This window comes from Haliotis asinina, chromosome 5, assembly GCF_037392515.1.
Source record: "Haliotis asinina isolate JCU_RB_2024 chromosome 5, JCU_Hal_asi_v2, whole genome shotgun sequence".
NCBI classification, from domain to species: domain Eukaryota; kingdom Metazoa; phylum Mollusca; class Gastropoda; order Lepetellida; family Haliotidae; genus Haliotis; species Haliotis asinina.
This window is the reverse complement of record NC_090284.1, coordinates 33,185,156-33,205,627: the sequence shown is the minus strand read 5'-3', so window position 1 is coordinate 33,205,627 and position 20,472 is coordinate 33,185,156. Positions and strand designations below refer to the sequence as shown.

Genomic DNA, 20,472 nt, shown 5'->3' with positions numbered 1-20,472 from the left:
TGTTCTGCTTTTTTCCTTGCCTTCCTAGCTTGTTTGCACTCATCGTTGAACCATAGTTTTCTTATGTGTGGAACTGCAGAGGACTTTGGTATACACTCATCAGCTATGGAATTCAGTTCATCAGAAAAAGATTTGATAGCATCAGAAACGTCAATAAAACGTTCGGGTTTAAGTTTTTCAGCACACAGTGTTTCATATAAAGCCCAGTTAGCCTTTTTAAAATTTCGCCTTGATGATGGAGGAAGATCAGATGGAGTTACAGCTTTTAATATAGTAGGAAAATGGTCACTTCCACACAGGTCATCGTGGACTGACCATTCGAATTCATTTAATAGTTCGGAATTTGTCAATGACAAGTCAATGAGCAGAATACGTCCCTGTACCAGGGTGTAAATATGTGTTGGAACCATCATTATAAATACATAAGTCATTGTCAGAACAAAAGTCCTCCAACAATTTACCTCTAGTGTTTGTATTTAAACTACCCCAGAGTGGGTTGTGCCCATTTAAATCTCCCATTATAATACAGGGCTTCGGGACTTGGTCATATAGAGCTTGAAGATCAGTTTTAGTGAACGTCAAAGACGGCGAAATATAAAGAGAGCATAGCGTAAACGCTACGTGTAAGGTAATTCTCACTGCAACAGCCTGCATATTAGTATTAAGTGAAACAGGGCTTTGAATAACGTTTTGTCTGACTAAAACGGATGACCCGCCAGTAGCTCTATCACCCGGAGGTGAAAAAGAATGATATGCATTAAAATGACGAAGGTCAAATGTATCTGTTTGCTTTAAATACGTCTCTTGGAGACATATCGCTGAAGGTGTGAAATCTTGGACTAATAGCTGTAATTCATGTAAATTAGTCCTCAATCCTCTGCAGTTCCACTGTACAATATTATTGGAATAAACTATCTTTTGGGGGGATATATTGGGGATCTACCCCACACTCTTTTGGAGGGCGACAAGCTATGTGCCCTAGAATGGACGTTTTCAGAAACGTCCATATCTTCAAGAGACCCGTATTTATTAAACAATTGAACTTTATTTTGTGACCCCTTGGGAGCTCTGCCACTTTGTTGTTTTGAAACATCAGGCTTAGGCTTAGATTTACCTTTAGCAGTTTGTTGTCTATCAGTTGTAGATTGAGACTCAGTGCGTGACTGCGAAGATGATTTATGATCAGAAGAAGACTTTGATGTTCCAGGAAGTGATTCTTCAGTCTGTGATGACATAGCTGGGTATAGAAGTTGTGGAGAGTCACTGTTGACCCAAGTCAAGGTAGTTTGGCAGCTTGTAGATGACTTTGTTATTTTAGAGCTGCGCACAGATGATGCGTTTGCTACTGTAGCATAACTTTCTGGAAGATCAGATCTCTTCACCAGTTTTTTTGCTTCAGAAAAAGAGATGTTTTGGGTATACTTTATTCTGTTTATTTCCATTTGCTCTCTCCAGATTGGACACTGTTTCGATGAAGATGAATGGTCACATGAGCAGTTGGTGCATTTTTTAAAATCACTGTCACAATCTTCTGTTGTGTGTGTTTTCTCACCACAGTGAGCGCACACAACAGACAATGTGCAAGTATTTACACCATGCCCATACTTTTGGCACTTGAAGCATCTCAATGGATTTGGAATGTACGTTTCCACTTTGAGTTGACAGTAACCAGCCTTTATTGATGTGGGAGCAGTCGGAGTAGAAAAAGAGAACAAATATGTGTTTGTTTGTTGGATCTCATTGTTTTTCCGGGTAGTGAAACGTTTTACATATAGCACACCTTGTTCCTTCATTTCTGAGGCAATATCAATCTCCTGCATATCAGCAAAAAGGCACTCTCGGTCTCTCACTATGCCTTTGCTGGTGTTAAGTGTTCGGTGAGCAGAGACTGATACGGGAATGCCGACAAAAGATTTAGTTGACAGGAGATTAGTTGCTTGTTGTCTCTTACTGCATTCAATGAGAAGAGACCCTGAACGCAAACGTCTAACGTTTTTAACATCTCCTGCTATGCCTTGTATGCCTTTTGAAATGGCAAAAGGGTTCAGCTTCAGGGGTGTCTTGTCAACGGTCTCAAGTACTATGAAACGTGGCCAATGGTCAATAGATGTGGAGGGTCTGAGTTCATTAATATCAGGTTCTGTGTCAAGAGGACGTTTTTTCTTGGTGACAGGGGTTTCGTAAGCCATGGCTAGTGCTTTAAGGTTCATCATCCGAGCTCCCCACCCACCACGGAGTATCACAAGGACAATGCTAATAACAAGTGGGTCTCCAACTTGCAGCACCAAGGATACTCGGATGATATACTCCAGCAGAAGAGTTATAAATAACAAATCCACCAGATTGGCCCATGAGCCACCGCCTTCTGGGCATAAGACTCTAGGCAAAGTTCAAAACATCAGTGTGAAAAATCGTGAACATTTGATATAAACAAATGTACCAAGTCCAAAAGTAAAACATTTGCAAATTAAATGTGTGTAATGACATACAAGTCCATACACAGGGCTTGGCGTGACCAGCCGATTGATAGAATCGGGCCGATTCTACCACCCGTCTAGGTGAAGTAAGGGCCAAAGTGGTGTGTTGAGCAGCAGGAACAAGGTTCAGGCTCCTACTGCCCTCAACCACCAGACTACCGTCCTCCACCGACACGGGACGCAACCCATGGGCAAACAGGTTGCCCAATTCGGTCACTCCTTGCGACCAGCAATGGGGTGCTATGGACCTAGTTGACCCGGGTCCACACGGGGGTTTGAACGGCTCTTGGCGTGACCCAGCACCCACCACGAGGAGGTGGCCGTTCACGGGTGCCCAGCACTGGAGGGGAAACGCAAATGCGTTTAGTTTTCCCACAAGATGGTAAGAGCATCTGTTGCCCAGACTAAGGGATCTGGTACTGGTGACAGAAAGGCTGTTGTCTGTTTTGGAACCTTGTTGCAAATAAGCTATTTGTGGTGATCCGAATGTCTGGTGATCCAAACGTCGATGCAGCATCCACTCTGTTGGTGATGAACGAAGCGGACGAGATAAGGCGTCTGCCATGATGTTGAAGACTCCTGGTATGTGACATGCTTTTATTTGGAGATTTGTAACATATAAGTTCCTGCGCAGACATTCGACTGGTGAGTCATAAACCAGTCAGGACGTGAAGCCGTGACTCAGGAACCGCTGTCATAGACATAGTTGTAGGCATCTTCGTCTGGTCATAACCTGAGGTGACGTGAGCAGACCGAGTAGACATTGTCACTGACGTGGTAATGGAGAGAGTAGAACTTGTTCTAACATCGACTTGAACTTTGACCCACAGATCCTCTGGGACAGCGATGTATTTCAATGCAGTGATGAATCAAATCCTGAGGAATTTAGATTTACAAGTCATGCAAGCTGGGTTAGTAGCCTGATAGTGACACTTGTATGACGTCTTCAAATCGTCAACACCGCTCATTATGAGTGAGCCGACATGTGAAGGAAGTCTATTTATAGCTGGCTGCCTGTCCAATCAGAAACTGTCATTCATTGCTACAAGCCTTGTAATTGGCAACCTTGAATCTGCTGTTAGAAGATCTCTATGCTGTCCGAAGAATCAAATGATACTGTAATCTGCTAATCTAGTGTGTAATCAACATTTTTCTAATGTTGAAACTCTGCAACCGCATGTAAACCAATTCCTAACACTGGAACAATAACACCATATTCTGCGCAGGGCATTGTCTCTCAGAGACCAATGAGATTGTAGACGTGATGTCACCGGTGTAGTAGTGAACTGATCATCCTGAAATCTTGTTCAGACGGTGATACCCTTGCTAGCATTCGGGCTTGTCCGTAACCATGCTGTTTGGCGAGCATGTGTCTAGATGAGTAAAAGCGAGTGAAAAAAACTCCCGCCGCTTAAACCTGATATAGACAGACTGTCTTCGAGGTAGATATGTCGGAATTTTTCTACTGCAGATAATACTGTCATCTCTTGAGATCGGAGGTGTAATTTGCAGTGATATTTTGTAGTCGTCTTGAAGAATCTTTTGACGTATTCATCATTGAGAATTCCCAAAGTCTTCCAGTAGAGTTGAAGATGACCACCCACTTGAGACGGTTGTATGGGAATGGCTGGGGGCAGAAGACTCCAGTGGTTCCGAACCTGATCTTCAATGTTCAATGTCCCTAAAAGAATAGTCGGACGTCTGAGGGCGCTTGTTTCCTCCATAGGGGTGACGAAAGGAAGAAGATGACTTCTCCAATCGAAAGTTAAACTTCTTATCCCTCGCTCTCTGTAGCCTGGAGAACTTGGACTTGCTAGTGTAATGCTGATTTGTCTGCTTAAGTGCTGAAGTCAGAGTGTCGATGGATTTGATCATCATGACTTTCCTGAAATCTTGAACAACTGTCTTTGCTACCTCTTCAATCTTCCCAGCAAACACAGTAGGTGCAGACCATTGGGCTGGATACAAAGACTTCATGAAGTTCACTCCATGACAAGGCAGACAGGAGCCCTTGTCAACACAGTAGATTTAGACCTGCAGGAGTAGAGGCTAGGTGTTTGGACATAAACCATTGATCCTTTCTCTGAGTGATAAGTGCTGACAGGATCATTCTCTCTTCCTCACTGGCAGGATTGCTGAACTTTGTTGTCTCGTTGGCTATAGATCGAGCTAGTCCAAAGAATGTTCATCTCGTAGTAGTGTCGAGCCTCTTATCTTCTACTTTGTAGGATCTGCTGCAGACTCTGCTGATTACCTTGTCACCTTCGTTTACATCAGGTGCTTTGATGAACGGCCCCATGTGATGAAGAGGGAAATGACGCGCGTTTCCGAATCCGAGAAAAGGGCTCCCTCTGACGACGACTCTCAGTGGTGTCTAGCGTCATCCCTCCTAGAGTGAGACGCATTCACTGAACGCTGATGATCCTGACTGTGAGTCCAAGTCTGAAGGGGAGGATGACTGCAGACAAGATGACAGGGACCTCAATCTTCTGGAGCATGTGCGTGCATAAACCTCTTCTTCGTCTTCGGACTTGAGTGCAGGTCTAGAAGAGTGATCTCGGGGAGTTGCAGTCAACATTGCTGATGAGTAAAAGTCTTCTCTCTTCTTCCAACCGTCGCTCGATAAGGCTCATCACCTGCGTCGTGAATTGCTGCACGAAAGCACATGCGCTGAATGGTTGCATTGAGTGCAGTGACAGGTAAGTTGTAGAGTTGACTGCTGCGATGCCTGAGGTTGCTAATGAAGTATGTGATGTCTGATGATCATCATAAGGGTTCTGAGGAGTTGATGATGCCGTTGGTGTCGATCTAGCTGACAACACACGTTGACTATGTCGGTTGATATCTTGTTCACTGCGTATCATCAACGGAGGCCTGTCAAATATGTGTCGTTCTTGTAGGGGGACGATCTGTTCCCCAAACAATTTCTTCATCGACGAATGTTAATTCTGCGATGATCTGGAAGATGAGGACTTTGACTTTGACGATGTAGATCTATGTGACTGTGACGGCCCTGCCTCTGTAGACTGTCTCTTCTGAGTTTTAGGACGACTCGTCTAACCCTGGACATAACCTCAGAGATATGGCTGAGATTCATTCCAGTGATATGTCCGTTACCCAAATTTATCTCACCAGATTTAGGCATGGCTAAAGTAAACCGACGTTCCCTGTCTATCACATGTCTGTGAACAGACCATATGTCTAAAATAAATTCTGAATCAGATAAATGTATACAAAATTTACAACAAGTATCAGAAGAACATAAGAGCTGACAAAGTAAGTGCGGGTCAACCGCCGACAGCCATACTCTACACTGTAGACACAATTTCATCAACTGAGACTAAGTCTCAGTTGATGAAATATGTGCTAAATAAAGACACTATAATCACAAAATTTATAATAATGATGCATATATAAAAGCCAAATACCACATACAACATAAATTTAGTTAAAGAACCAAAGGAATGAAAAACTTAACAGGACCCAGGTGCCTCAAGCAGCCCTCGTCGGGCGATAGGGATAAAGTGACAATCATGGCCGATCAGCCGACCATGTGCGTGGGTGAAAGGAAGCTACTCGTGGGTGAGTGTATTTTCACGTCCGCTTCTTTTAGGAGGGAACTTCAAGGGATTTCAGGCGTTCCACTACATTCGCCAGGAAGAGGAGATTAGCAATTAAGCGTGAGTCAGGATATGGAATAAATAAAAATTAATTAACTAGTTTGTGGAGTTGCTGGCAATCATGCTTTTAATCATTTTTTCATTTGGTTTATGAGTTAGAACCTGAAGGCCATAATGGGCCTTGCAGAAACAATAGTGACAAGTCACTCCTGGCACAGAACACATGCAGTTGACCGCATTACTTTGCATGTGTATGCCGAAATACTCACTACTACCTACCACATGTTTCGACTATTACCAAATGCATCAACTTGCAATGATGTGGTGCATGTTGTCCCAAAGTCAGACACATATAATTGTTTTTATTCTAATTGTTTGACAGTTACCAGAGCATTGAATTGTTTCCAAGGAAATCATGAAAAATACAAATGCCATATATCTGTAAACAGCAAAAGGCACCACTTCAAGATCTGTCTCCTATATCTGCCAAGATCTGTTGAAAGATATCAAATGGTTTTCGAGTTGTGCTCCGGAAAGGAAGTCCATCCCTCCAGTTTGAGACTAAGTCCAAAATGTTTCCATGGAAACCGATAAAATAATAAATCACAAAAACCTATACATAGCAAAAGGCACCACTTTAAGTTCTGATTGATCTACCAAGTTTTGCAGAAAAATATTGAACGGTTTTTGAGTTATGCTCCAAAATCCCAGAAACTAATAACAAGAGTCAGCAGAAGATGACATTCCCCCGGCCCCAACATATTTGAAAGGACAAATCATCTGACAAGTTACTTGATGTTTTTTTTGGACTAAGTTTGAATCGTTTCCATGGAAGTCGTGAAAAATATAAATGCCACATATCTGTAAACATCAAAAGGCACCACTTGAAGATCTGTCTCCTATATCTGCCAAGATCTGTTAAAAGATGTGAAATGGTTTTTGGATTGTGCTCTGGAACAAAGCCCACCCCTCCATTTTGAGACTAAGTCCGAAACATTTCCATGGAAACCAAGAAAAATTATACATCCCAAAAACCTTTAAAAACCAAAAGGTACCACTTTGGGGTCTGAAACACACATCCAGAAAGTTTTACTAACAGATATTAAGAAGTTTTTGAGTTCTGCTCTGGATATGAAACACACCTCTCACTTTTCAGACAAGTAATTTTGGTCTAAAAATATTGACCGGTTTTTGAGTTCTGCTCTGGAAACATATCACGGACAGATGGACAGAGAGACAGACAAAGTGTCGACTATAGCCCCCCGGATTACATGCCAGGAGGATAAATAAACCAGATGGTCGTCGTGAATTCAATAGTGCTTTTCACTTTGTAGAACCCAACACTAAATTCAATGACAATTTTTCTAAATTTACTAAGAATTGTTTCCAAAGTGAATACTTAGAAGAATGTTCACCCTTATCACTGATATACTCTTGCATTATCATTCAAACTGCACAAAAAATGGACTAATCTCTAGGGGAGTTTTGTAACTTCTGAAAGTTAGAGAGTATTTTTTCAAACCAAATTATCGAGGAATGGGCTTCACAAATTGTACCCACTTAGTGATTCAAACTTGTCCTCGGTGTGATTAGTGAATGCTTTACCCACTGGGCTAAGTCACCTTCCCTTCTACATGAAGAGGAATACCATTGCAAATTAAATGAAATGATTTCCACAAACCATCCCCTCTCCTGTCTGCTTTCCTCTTCAATGTAGCAATCTCCTTCTTCTTGTTAGCATATACCACTTTGATAAGATGTCCTCCTATCTTCATACCCTTTGTTTTGGAAAAGCTTGACTTTGCATCTTTTTCACTGAGAAATGTCACAAATCCATACCTGAAACAACTTTTATACATTATTTCAAACAAGAGTTATCAGAAGATGACACATCCCCTCGGCCCCCACATGTTTGAAAGGACAAATAATCTGAGAGTTACTCATTGTGTTTTAGACAAAGTCTGAATTGTTTCCATAGAATTCATGGAAAATATAAATGCCATATATCTGTCATTAGAAAAAGTCACCATTTTAAGATCTGTCTCGTAAATCTGCCAAGATCTTTTGAAAGATATGAAATGGTTTTCGAGTTGTGCTCCGGAAATGAAGTCAGCAACATGTTAAAAAATACTGAAAAATATTGAATGGTTTTTGAGTTCTGCTCTGGAAACGAAGCCCGTACCTCCATTTTGAGACTAAGTCCGAAATGTTTCCATGGAAACCAAGAAAATGATAAATCACAAAAACCTGTACATAGCAAAAGGCAACACTCTGGGGTCTGCCACACATACCTACCATGTTTTACTGACAGATACTTAAAAGTTTAAGAGTTCTGCTTGGAAACGAACCACACCTCTCACTTTTGAGACTAAGTCCAAATGTTTCCATGGAAACCAAGAAAATAATAAATCACAAAAACCTGTAAGTAGCAAAAGGCACCACTTTAGGTTCCGATTGATAAATCTACCAAGTTTTGCTGAAAAATATTGAACGGTTTTTCGAGTTCTGCTCCGGAAATGAAGCACATCCCTCCATTTTGAGACTATGTCCTAAACGTTTCCATGGAAACCGAGAAAGTAATTAATCACAAAAATCTGTAAATAGCAAAAGGCACCACTTCAGCTTCTGACTCATATATCCGTAGAGTTTTGAAGAAAAATATTTAACGGCTTTTGAGTACTGCTCTGGAAATGAAACACACCTCTCACTTTTGAGACTATGTCCGAAACATTTCGATGGAAACCGAAAAAATGATAAATCACAAAAACCTGTACATTCCAAAAGACACCACTTTAGGTTCTGATTGATATATCTTCCAAGTTTTGCAGGAAAATATTGAACGGTTTTTTAGTTCTGCCCCGGAAACGAAGCCCATCCCACCATTAGGCTAATACCAAAATGTTCCATGGAAAAACAAAAACAAAAAAAATAAAAATGCCAAAACTGTGTATATAGCAAAAGGCACGATGATAAGTTGAGATTATTATATCTATCAAGTTTGGTCTAAAAATATCGAACGGTTTCTGAGTTCAGCTCCGGAAATAAAATGATTGCGGACAGACGGACGGACAGATAAACGGACAGATGATGGACAGACAGATGAGGCGACGACTATGTCCCCCCACATTACATGCAGGGAGGATAAAATATGCCGAAAATGTGTAAACAGCAAAAGGCATAACCATAGGTTCAGATTATTATATGTATCAATATTGGTCTAAAAATATTGGACGTTTTCTGAGTTCTGCTCCAGAAACAAAATGATTAGAGACGGACGGGCGGACGGGAAGATGGATGAGGCATCGACTATATCCCCCCGCATTACATGACAAAAAAGACCAATACACCACTAGGTCTATCAATGTGCCAAGTTTGGTGAAGAAACATTGAACGGTTTTACAGTGTTGCTCTGGAAAAGAGCACTACCAGCAATGTCAGTCAAAGTCAAACTTGTTGCCATGGAAACGCCAAAAATATTTTATTCAGAAATCAAGAACTACCAAAAGGCAACAGTATAGCACTAGGTATATCTACGTGCCAAGTTTGGTGAAGAAACATTGAATGACTTGAAAGTTATGCTCTGAAAAAGTGTGCACGGACGGATTGACGGATGGATGGAGTGTATTTTAAAACGTATTGCGGGCGATAATAAACAAGGAGTTGTAATCCATGAAGTCCCATGTTTCATTTTTGACTCACCAACTTCTGGAATTCCCATTAAACATGTAGCACTATTCTGATATGTAGAAATTGTGACATGAGGATTTGTGAAGGTGTTGCTGTAAGAATACATACGATGGTCGGTCTCTCTTGGAGCTGATGACATCCACATTTACTGATTTTGGGAAGGCCTCCTCTATATCAGCTCGACTCACTTTAGGCCCCAAACCAGACAAATACAGCCTCTTCATGTCCAAGTCAGGTCCTGTAAATGATCAATTACACATTGGCAACATACTGATATTGATTACATACTAACTAACTCTCAATTTTCGGTACTTTCCACTTTAGGAAAGATGACATATCTCCCTGGCCCCAACATATTTGAAAAGGCATCTGACGGTTACATGATGTTGGTACTAAATTTGAATCATTTCCATGCAAATCAAAAACAAGTGGTATCAGAAGATGACATATCCCCCCGGCCCCTACATATTTGAAAGGACAAATCATCTGACAGTTACCTATTGTGTTTTTAGATCAAGTCAGAATTGTTTCCATAGAGTTCATGAAAGATACAAATGCCATATATCTGTAAACAGCAAAAGGCACCACTTCAAGATCTGTCTCATATATCTGCCAAGATCTGTTAAAAGATATCGAATGGTTTTCGAGTTGTGCTCCGGAAATGAAGTCCATCCCTCCATTTTGAGACTAAGTCCAAAACGTTTCCATGGAAACTGACAAAATAAGAAATCACAAATACCTGTAATTACCAAAAGGCACCACTTTGGGGTCTGAAACACATATCTACTGAGTTTTACGGACAGATATTAAAAAGTTTTTGACTTGTGCTCCGGGAACGAAACACATCTCTCACTTTTCAGACTAAGTCCGAAACGTTTCCATGGAAACCAAGGAAATAATAAATCACAAAAACCTGTACATAGCAAAAGGCACCACTTTGTGGTCTGCCACACATATCTAACAAGTTTTACTGACAGATATTAAGAAGCTTTTGAGATGTGCTCTGGAAATGAAACACACCTCTCACTTTTGAGTCCAAAACGTTTCTGTCCTCTGTGACAGGTATCTCATGATATGATTGATCATAACAAATCAGCCACTATATTGAACAGTTGAGATACAAAACGTTCCATTCGGCAAGTTTGATGACCCCCCGTCCCATGACCCTTTGTCTTATATACGTGCGAGGAGAGTATTATACAATATGTATATATGTATCTTGATATGATAACGTATGTTTTCTGTGCTAAATCAAGATGAACCAAAGTGACAAACTGTGAATCTGCTCCATGTAACTCACAGACTAGCGTATTAGTACTTTCCTTAAAATATTCAGTATACACTGGCAATGTATCAGTGAAATTGCTTTTTTCATAGAAGATTATTAAGCATGTACGTAAATTCTTCTTTACTGCCACTGACATAGATGTTACAGTTAAACAAACAAATGGGTTCATTTTGATTCTTGTACACGATGTTTACTTCCATCTCATCATCATTACATACACCACAGTGTTCACCAATTCTTGTGTTCCTCCACATTTCATCATCATCATCATCATCATCATCATCATCATCATCATCATCATCATCATCATCATCGCGGCTGTCGGTTCAAGCTAAAACATGATGTTTTCTACTTCATAGTACATACTACCTACTGACAAATGTTCCCCCCAATTACATAATCATGGTAAATAAAGTATCCTCGGATAATGTTTTGTAGATGAAATACACTTACTCTAGTTGCCAGAAACAAACATTACAAATACTGGCTGGTGTAATGCAACACATTAAACATGGAACATTATGATTCATAAATTCATGACATAGTGTGAAATTATTTCTGCAAGAACAACTGTAATTCCTACACATCCAAAGACCCTAAATGTGAGGGTACTGTTCACATGTAGCATTCAAGAAAAAAAGTAAACTCATGAAAAACATGACACTAAGTTTGATTAACCCATGTGTTCCTAACCTGAAATAACTGCACATTTGTGGCAAAATGAAGCAGGAATATGGATATAACTTTAATAGATACAAACTGCGTATTACATGACTTGTAATTAAAAAATCATACTTACAAAATTTGTAAACCCATAAACTGACAGCTTCCCTGCAGCGAAGCACATGGTCAACTCTCATTCCCATCTTTCGAGTTACCTCCCTTGCCCCTTGGGCATAAAAATATGCATCGCAATCCGAAATGATTACATTTTTCCGTTGCAAAGTTTGTATCGCAATCCGAAACGATTAAATGTTTCAACTACAGATGTTTTGTACAATTTAACCTCACACAATGATATGAGAGGGACCATTTGTTCACGTATGATACCAGGGATATCAGGCATGAATAGCCTTAACTCATTAAGCCCGAGAGCCACTTCACTGCTCAACACCTGGAGCCCCGTGCTGATTGCCTGGCTGGCTGTGGCGAGGCTAATTGGGGCTAATAGACTGCTAGAACATCAAACATAATAGCTTGCTGAACATTTAAATATGATCTTCACATTGTTACGAATGAATATCTTCATTCAAGGACATGTTTTACAGAATTCAAAAAGTGACACGATACTGATTTATTATAACGTATACACTTGCAGTTGAATCTCCCTAAATATTTGTGAAGATGGACATGCCTGTATTTATATTGAATGCAAATGAGGTTCAGAAGATTGATAATGGGCTCCATATAAAACATGTTGTCCAATGATGTAACAGTGCATTACTTCGTTTTACACTTGTCATGGGACAGAATTTTAATTGAGGGCGTGGACATGCATTCTGCCAGAGGCTCTTATTTTGAGGCTGAAAGAGGTGTTCAGATATCTCATTACTGTTGTCTGACTGAATGATTATACGTATGTGTATCAATTCCGTAACTGATATACTGTCCTGCTTTTATTGACGATGGATGAATAGATTTAATTCATTGATGCACTTGATAAATTCACTGGATCAGATAATTACAGAGATCAAATTCAAACATTTCTTACTCAATGCTTATGCATATTGCATTGAAAAATCACATTTCAAATTAACATGAACCTTTCAACAGCTTGAACAAAATGCTTCAGTTACCTTTGTATGGCTTATGTGTAATGTATATTATGAGTCGATGCAAGAGTTATCACTTCGTATTCGTTTATGTAACATTATCAACTTTAGAAGTATAAAAAATCAATAGTCGCAATTGAGTTAGGTCTAAATCAGTAACTTGGTTTATTTCACATCCATGTTAACATGGGTGTAATACAGTATTGCTATTTATGTGTACGATTCATTAAATAAACTATTACAAAGAATGATTTAATTCAGAAGGGTTTGTAACCTTGTCACAGTTAATACAATCAATGTGCAAAAATAGTATTTTAGCATTCATTCCCAATGATGAGTAACAAACACTTACCACCTGTAACAACATCTCATAATCCCCTTTCTCGCAGACGTGTTCATTTACCTATATAAGCCTGTGACATTGCTAGCAATTATTATCTGAACACTCCATAATACATCTACTGATTCACACAGAAGATAACCTCTCTCATAAGAAAAGCTAATCTTAGATCAGTACTACTAAATTGACTGAAATAATAGGTACAGTAGGAATTTAAAATGTAAACGCACATGTGAGTCTCTCGCTGAATGAGAGGTGTTTTTTGCTGACGAACGTGTGCAGCTCTCGCTGAATAAGACATGCTTTTTATTACCGCCCATACGCGTCTCGCTGTGAGAAGCTAATTAATTTGCCGCACCAACAAACAGTGCTATGTGGTTACTTTGTGATTGCATACTTGGGTTTCCTTGTCATTTTCATACATGCAGATATCATAGACTTTGTAAATTATTGACATTACGTTGGGAGAAAATTACAATTTCTCTCAAATTGTCGATTGGCAGTAATCACATGTCGCTGATGTCACTAATACATGTGCATCTCGTTTTTCAGACTCTTCCTTCAGTTGGCACCATGCCTTTGTATCATTTGTCTCCTACAAACTCTACATCGCAGTTGAAATAAAAATACAAATGACAGAAATCCAAGAACAGCAAAAGCCACCACTTTGGGTTCTGGCTCATACGTACTCTTCAAAAACAAAAGTAGGGGAACTGTACTTTCAATGTATGACTGTCGAATTTGGGAGATATATGGATTGAATCAATGTTGATGCAATAATAATGGATGTTTTGAGAATGCATCAAAACATGGAATTCATTAAAAGCAAAGCTGTTCATTCAGTTATCCCCCTTGTTAGGTGACTGAAGTATGACATGAAAATTTCAGGTTTACAATTTTCAGTCAGTAGTGTGTGATTTGACCCTGAAAACCCTGAACATGCACTGATGCAAGAAAATTATCTGAAAAATGGTCTACAGTTATTTATCGACCTGCCTGAAAAACGTCAAGATTCATTATGACACCCCATGCACGTGTGGGAGGCTCCCATGTTGTGCACATGCTTCCCATGTGTGTGGTGATAACGTGAAATGATGCTGCATACACAAGGTGAATGTCATTGTAACATTACTCAATGGGTTTTCTTTCTACCAGACTTCAAAGTTCCGGTTCCCCTACCTATTTTGAAGAATATATGTGCCAAGTTTTGTTGATAGATATTGAATGTTTATTGTCTTATGCTGGTTGAAAACAATTGAATAGTTTTTGAGTTATGCTCCAGAAATGAAATGACAACAGACAGATAGGTGGGCAGATGAGCAATTGACTATATGATAATATAAATACAAGTGTCACATAAATAGCTCTATTACAGGTACAGCTATAATCATCAGGAGTGGTTAGCTCAAACACAGCCAAGAGTGGCTCACTCAAACCCACCGTCTGAGGGATGTTGATGCATGTGCTGCATGGAGAAAACATATGTTGTTCTGTATTTAAGGAGTGATTTAGAAATGAATGTTGAGCAGATGATTATTTCGCTTCAAGATGATGCATGGGCTATTGTGAGCTGTGAGCATGTTTTTTTTTTTTATTATTTCAACATTTGTGTTTTGAATGTAATTTGCACTAATTTGGTACCTTCTGATAACAGGTGACCAGTGAAATATTTTTATGTTGAATCTGGTAAAGATTCAGGTGGTTCATTTTGGTAATGTAATTATGCAGCTAATATTGCAGCTATATACATTAACAATTTGCAGTTAAGCCATATTTTGTATTAAATAGATACTATACTAGTGTCTTTATTCCAGTGTTGATGTTGAACATCGGGTAGCTGATAAGGGGGAAAATGATGCAAGTCAAGAATGTCTGGTCTGAGCAACACCTACATATATTCATGTGCCATGTCAGAATTAAGACACTGTTGTTAGCTGTGTGGAATGTTATGGAATGGCATCGGCAGTTCAGTACATCTTGATTTTTGGAATGACATCATAGTGACGTCATATCATGTAACTGAGAGACTTAGAAGTTGTTCCTTTGACGGTGTAATGCCACTTTTCGTTTTGTGTAGATCGTTAGTTCATCTCAAGTCATGGTAGTGCATTAAATGCACACTGACATAAACTCTTCACACAAGTGTATGACTTGAATTCCATCTCGTGGTATGGTTAGACATTGGTGTTAAAAATGCCTACGCTCATTCAAGCTTCACTATTATTATCCAGTCCCGTGTTATTAATGGCCACTAGTGCTTTACAGTCCGTTTGATTCCATTTGAGACCGATGAATTGCTCACTAACACAAAATCTAATAATTGCAACAAAACCAAATTTTGCACACCCACATGAAATCGACAGACCAACGCATAATTTGGGACACCTGAATAAAAAAGTTGTTTAACAAACGATCATCATTTTCTTGTCACCTTTCGCTATTTTGTATGAGGGGGGCCTCTTGCTGGTAGAACAGCCAGGTAATCAACAAGTGTGTGTTGTGAAGATGGGGTCATCTCAAAAGCCGTTATCTGGTTACCACTTGAGATGTTCAATGGCAGTCAGTGTTGCCACTTTCAGAAGACGCTGTTGTCTGAATCGGTGTCGCTGTCGTCAAAGTCTACCCTGATAATGACTGGCTTGATGGTGGCATGGTCCAGTCCACTTTGTTCCCAATAATGTCTATTTCATTCTCTACTTTCTCAACGCACTTTTCCCATGTTTCCTGCGTGATGGTGTCTATTGACTGTTGAACAATCCTCTGTACATCCCGAAGTTTGAATGTTATGTTTTGCCTGCCCACATTGGATTTCATGATGCTCCAAATGAGTTCTATAGGGTTTAAATCGCAATGATAGGGTGGCAATCGCAAAACTGAATGCCCATGTTCTGTAAGGTACTCATCAACCTTAACGACAGGTGTGGTTTTATTTGACTTTATGATGTCATACAGAACAGGTTTGGTTGCTTTTTCTGGATACGATATTGCCTTCTTTTGCAACCATTCTATCATGTCCCCCTTCTTACTGTTAGATGTTGGGGCCTTTGTATTAGGTACTTGAACGCCATGTTATGGAGCGTTATCCATGACAATCAGACTTTTGAGGGGGCAGTGCTGGTATCAATTGATTTTGTACCCATTCTAAGAAAACCATCCTGTTCATTTTGGTATGATAGTCTCAGTTCTCTTCAGACTCCCTGACTCTTGCAACCACCATGGAGCACAATTAGTCGTTCCATATGCTTTTTCAGAATACTCAGAGACGGAGGTATTTTGTTTATATAGAGACTTAATGGCGTTTCTAACCACCTGTTGTTGAAATGAATCGACTTTCTCACATCGTGTGGGTTTGAGATGGTCCCCTCAGTTGTGTCTGTGCACGTTGAATTGGTACAGTTTTTCAAGATAGTTTTAACTTCCCTTCCATCATCCCAAGAGCACGTGCAGTTGGTAAACGATACTTAGCCAAAGCATATTGAGGCCTACCCCTTTCACCTTCATTTATAGGAAAAGTTATTTACTTTGCAAATAATTTACTTGATGTTGTGTGATAATCAGGTACTGCAATCACGAGTGTCTGGTTTGCCAAGCAAATGACACGTGTCAATTTCACATGTGCACCTTGACCACCTGGCTGTTCTACCAGCAAGAGGCCCCCCTCATACAAAATGGCGAAAGGTGACAAGAAAATGATGACAGTTTGTTACAGAACTTTTTTATTCGGGTGTCCCAAATTATGAGAAATCATCAGAGTTGGTCTGTCACTTTCATGTGGCTGTGCAAAATTTGGTTTTGTTGTAATTATTAGATTTGTATTAGTGAGCAATTCATCGGTCTCAAATGGAATCAAACGGACTGTAACTGTATATGAACTGTCAAATAAACTCAACAAAAATAAAAATTTTACACTCTTTTCAATGCCAACAGTTTGAACATTTTGGAAAATGGGTTTGAAATAATGATTGCAGTCAATTCTCTTGTCATTAAAAATGCTTTAGCATACAGATCATGTTTGTCATGGAATCGGTTCCATCGGAAATGCGACTACAATGTCCATGATCAAAACCTGTGAGTCACAACTTAATGAAATCATGTCAATATTGGGTGTGTCCTCCATGGGCGTTTACAACTGCGATACAACATCTCCTCATGGTTTGGATGATGCATCTGACCACATCCCACACATGCTCTATGGGATTGACGGCCACTCCATCATATTGATGCCAGCGTTCCTGAGGAAATTCGTTCTTAAATTGGCCATATGAGGTCTGGCGTTATCCTGTTGGAAAGTCAGGCCTGGGCCATGAGCTGCCATGAATGGCAAAAGCTCTGGAACAAGCACCTGATTCCTGTATACTGCCACATGAAGGTTTCACTGGATAACAATGAGTGAGGTTCGAGCATGACCGTCGATAGCACCCCAAACCATCATGCTACCGCTCCCAAATCGATCCACTTCCTGTACACAAAACTGGGCATTGCGTTCTCCTTGTCCTCTCCAAACTCTAACCCTTCCATCAGCAAACCACAACCCTATTCCAATCTTGCTGGGTCCATCTCAGGTGCTGTCGTGCCCAGAGAAGACGTTGGCGTCGATGGAAACGGGTTAGAATATTGAGGCCTTGTGGGGACCGTTTTACCAATACCCACCAGTTATCTCCCCTTGTGGATCTTTACAAACTGTAAATGTCTTGTAAACATCATCTTTACAAAAGATTTACAAGCTTGTAAATGTGAACTTTTTTTCCCAGTGAATTGGTTTGGGCAGTCACTCGACCTCCAAACAATACATTCCCAATGGATGAGGCATTGACAAAAAGATTACGCAAATGACGTAAGACAATCTGCCGGTCTTCTGCGTGTGACGTCGCACGTGGTCGACCAGGATTGGGGTGATCAGCTGTGGTGCCAGGCTGATGGACACGTGTCTGGAGATGATAGGTGGTCTGTCTACGTGTATCATAAGTCATGTGACTTGTGGCATGTGGAAACATGATTTTTAACGTGCAGGGCTAATTAGGCCCAACCAGTAGTATGAATGTGTGACGTAATGCCCTTGACAATGGATTTAACCATAATCACAACAAGAACACGTTCAAGAAAAATGTCAAAACACTATTTGAAAAATGAGTGTCAAGTTTTTATTTTTGCTTGTCCTATATTAGTACTTGTATTTTGCCGAAACATTCATTTGTGCTCAATATTTTTTTGCGTGAATGTTTGTGTTTTAAATGCTTGGGTGAATAGGGTTTGCACATGTTCAGGTTGATTGAGGGATGACAGTTACTAACACTTGAATACATGAAGTACATTTGTCAATAAACCTTTTTTTTTTTGTTTAAAATTTCCTGCTTCTCATTTAAAGCCGAGCAAGCACGTGACAACAAGGAACATTTAACAACTCAAGTTTTATCACATAACAATAGATACCTGACTTCTCTTGTAGATTTCTTTTGTGATTTGATGCTTTCTCTTTTATCTTTGCATGTGTGGCAAGAATCATCTGTTCCTTGAAAATTTTGCCACTTTTATATTTGATGAGATTCTTCTGTGTAAGTTCTTCATTGTCAAATGACACAAAACCATACCTGAAATGACAGACATGGATAAATCAATAACTGAAAGGCAGTTATATATACAGTGGAACCCTGTTTATCCGGACATTTTGGTTTCACTCGAATCGTCCGGTTAAGTGGACCAAACAAGCAAATCGTGATAATTAAGTGAAAGCAAAACAAATTTCATGTACGTATATCTATAGTTAATAGTATTAACAATGAATCATCATAACATATACATGGAAGGTGGAACGCAGGTCACAATTTGTCAGTGTAATCATGTAGCGTGTGGAGTTTTAGGTGGTAAGTTAGATGAAAAACGTAAATCGATGACAAAAAGTCATTTTAAACACCCTAAAAACATATGACATCATGTCAAACTTATGCTGTCCGCACAAAGTAAACTTCTGGACGGGATCACATGACTTAAATCATGTGGCAGGCTATTTTTAACTTGCATCGAGAGAAATAGGAGTCAATTTATAAGTGTTATACACTTGTACAGTACAATTACAGTGTAGTTTACCTTAATCTTAATTAACACGTTTTTTCGTTACTGATGAGATGTTCTCACACTCGCAAAATCCTAATGATCAACGTGAGTGAAATACATCCCTAGTGTTTTGATGGTTAATTAATCAATTCAAATCAAATGCCTTCCGAAAGGATTAAGAATGAAATCACATAGTCGTGCGGTAAACAGTATTAACGTGACAAATACACATGCACGTTGCACAGAAATGAGACAAAAATAAGTTTACTGCCTGCTTTTTAGAATATGAATTGCTTAATATCACTTAATATACTAAAACACATAGCATAGCAAATAAAGCTTTGGATAACCACTAGAAAAACATCTTAACCCGTAAATATTTGCAGAAAACTCAACATCAAACATTATTCTGTCAGAATAGAAGCTTATATTCTAGCTTGTAAGGTGCAGTCAATGTCAGGAACACAGGGCTATTCCCCTTTGACTGATAGTTCACAGTTCTGTCAATGTGTGCCTTGAGTGACTTCACTGGTTCAGGTTTTATTGAACATCCTCTGGGTATTTGAACCTCCAAAAGCTTGAACAGTGTCACAGTAACAGATTCATCTCGGTTAATTTCAAACTGATCTGTAGTAAAAACAGGTATGCTAGACTGAGATTCTGATTCACAGTGCATAGATTTCAGAGCTAGATCAGTGGGGAGGGTGCTCCTTTCACAAAGCAATGATTACTAAGGTTAACAGAGGGCAAACTGAGTAGTCCTTTAGTCTCAAGTCCTTAGTTGACAGGTTGTCATTATGAGGCCAAGATCCAGATAAACATCTGAATTACACACATGGCATTGCAGGGGTTCTGTAACACGGATTAGATGTACACAGTGATCGAAATAACGGCCTGCCCGACTGCCTGTGGCCGGTAAATTTTGAGTCGGGCTGCCTGGAAATTCTCTCCACCAGCCCGAAACATGGTTCAAGAAAAACCAATCAAAGAGAGGGTTACTTAAAGGTGGGCAGGCAACTTTATGCGCCACCAGCCCCGGTGTCAGTTTGAGTTGAAAAATTATATCAATCACTGGATGTACCTGACTTTTATCGGTGCCCTGGACATTTTGTTGAGGTCTCCTAGAGTCACAGGTGATGGTTTGCAAAGTCTTGTAGAGACATGACATTGCAGACGTTAACTGTGATGGTGGCAGATCAATGGAGTCTGGTAAAGTACACATAAACCTCACATGTCA

At 39.7% G+C, this 20,472-nt stretch overlaps 1 protein-coding gene across 5 annotated transcripts in view; it reads right to left on the bottom strand.

Moving 5' to 3' along the window:
• The window catches only part of LOC137283766 (nucleolin-like), a 123,758-nt gene that overhangs the window by 10,275 nt on the left and 93,011 nt on the right, over positions 1-20,472 (bottom strand). For all 5 annotated transcript variants that reach the window (XM_067815443.1, XM_067815444.1, XM_067815446.1 and 2 more), the window contains 3 exons: positions 18,615-18,772; positions 9,893-10,022; positions 7,779-7,936 (listed from right to left, as the gene is read on the bottom strand). In XM_067815443.1, the coding sequence (XP_067671544.1) occupies positions 7,779-7,936; positions 9,893-10,022; positions 18,615-18,772 (446 nt within the window). The remainder of the gene's footprint in view (positions 1-7,778; positions 7,937-9,892; positions 10,023-18,614; positions 18,773-20,472) is intronic.